Below are 736 nucleotides of genomic sequence, written 5' to 3'. Positions count from 1 at the left end.
CATGACTTTGATCTGCGTCCTCATCTGGACTCTCCTCTGCTGCTGCTTCACAGGTAAAGTCCAGAGAATCAAACTCCTCTCCTCTATGAACATCCGTCCCTCTGAAATGAAGCCCACAAAACCATGACGCTGCTTTATGTTTTTGTCTCTGTATCCTCAGAGTCCAGAGGCCAGGTCACAGTGACTCAGCCTGGAGCAGTGAGCTCTGCTCTGGGAGCCTCCGTCTCCATCAGATGTAGGACCAGTCAGGATGTTTATGTTTGGAGCAACTACCACTATTTACACTGGTACCAACAGAGAGATGGAGAAACTCCTAAACTGCTCATTTACACTGCTAGCACTCGAGCATCAGGGATTCCAGATCGTTTTACAGGCAGTGGATCAAACTCTGACTTCACTCTGACCATCAGTGGAGTCCAGACTGAAGATGCAGCAGTTTACTACTGTCAGAGTGATCACTATATCAACAGTCAGCGTGTGTTCACACAGTGAAAAAGCGTTGTACAAAAACCTCCCTCAGTCAGACAGAACAGAAACTGAATTGACTGCTGCAGCTGGAAGCTACTGCAGAGACTGATACACTTCACTGAGGACACACACACACACAAACACACACACACACATACTCAACACATACAAAATTTCATTAAGTGGACTGAAAATGTCACCATTGTTCCTTTAACAGCTATTGTGCTTGGCCATGACCTTTGACCTCTATCTCATTCTGGCTCCAGTT

General features: G+C 46.2%; 1 gene segment (V, D, J or C); it reads left to right on the top strand.

Moving 5' to 3' along the window:
• The first annotated feature begins 1 nt into the window (after window position 1).
• On the top strand, window positions 2-505 carry LOC123965248. The segment is given in 2 exon segments: window positions 2-53; window positions 161-505. Coding segments are annotated over 2 exon segments (384 nt in total).
• Window positions 506-736: the final 231 nt, after the last annotated feature.

Source organism: Micropterus dolomieu, unplaced genomic scaffold (genome assembly GCF_021292245.1).
Source record: "Micropterus dolomieu isolate WLL.071019.BEF.003 ecotype Adirondacks unplaced genomic scaffold, ASM2129224v1 contig_8951, whole genome shotgun sequence".
NCBI lineage: Eukaryota > Metazoa > Chordata > Actinopteri > Centrarchiformes > Centrarchidae > Micropterus > Micropterus dolomieu.
The sequence above is the reverse complement of the archived record's forward strand: the minus strand, read 5'-3'. Positions and strand labels throughout refer to the sequence as shown.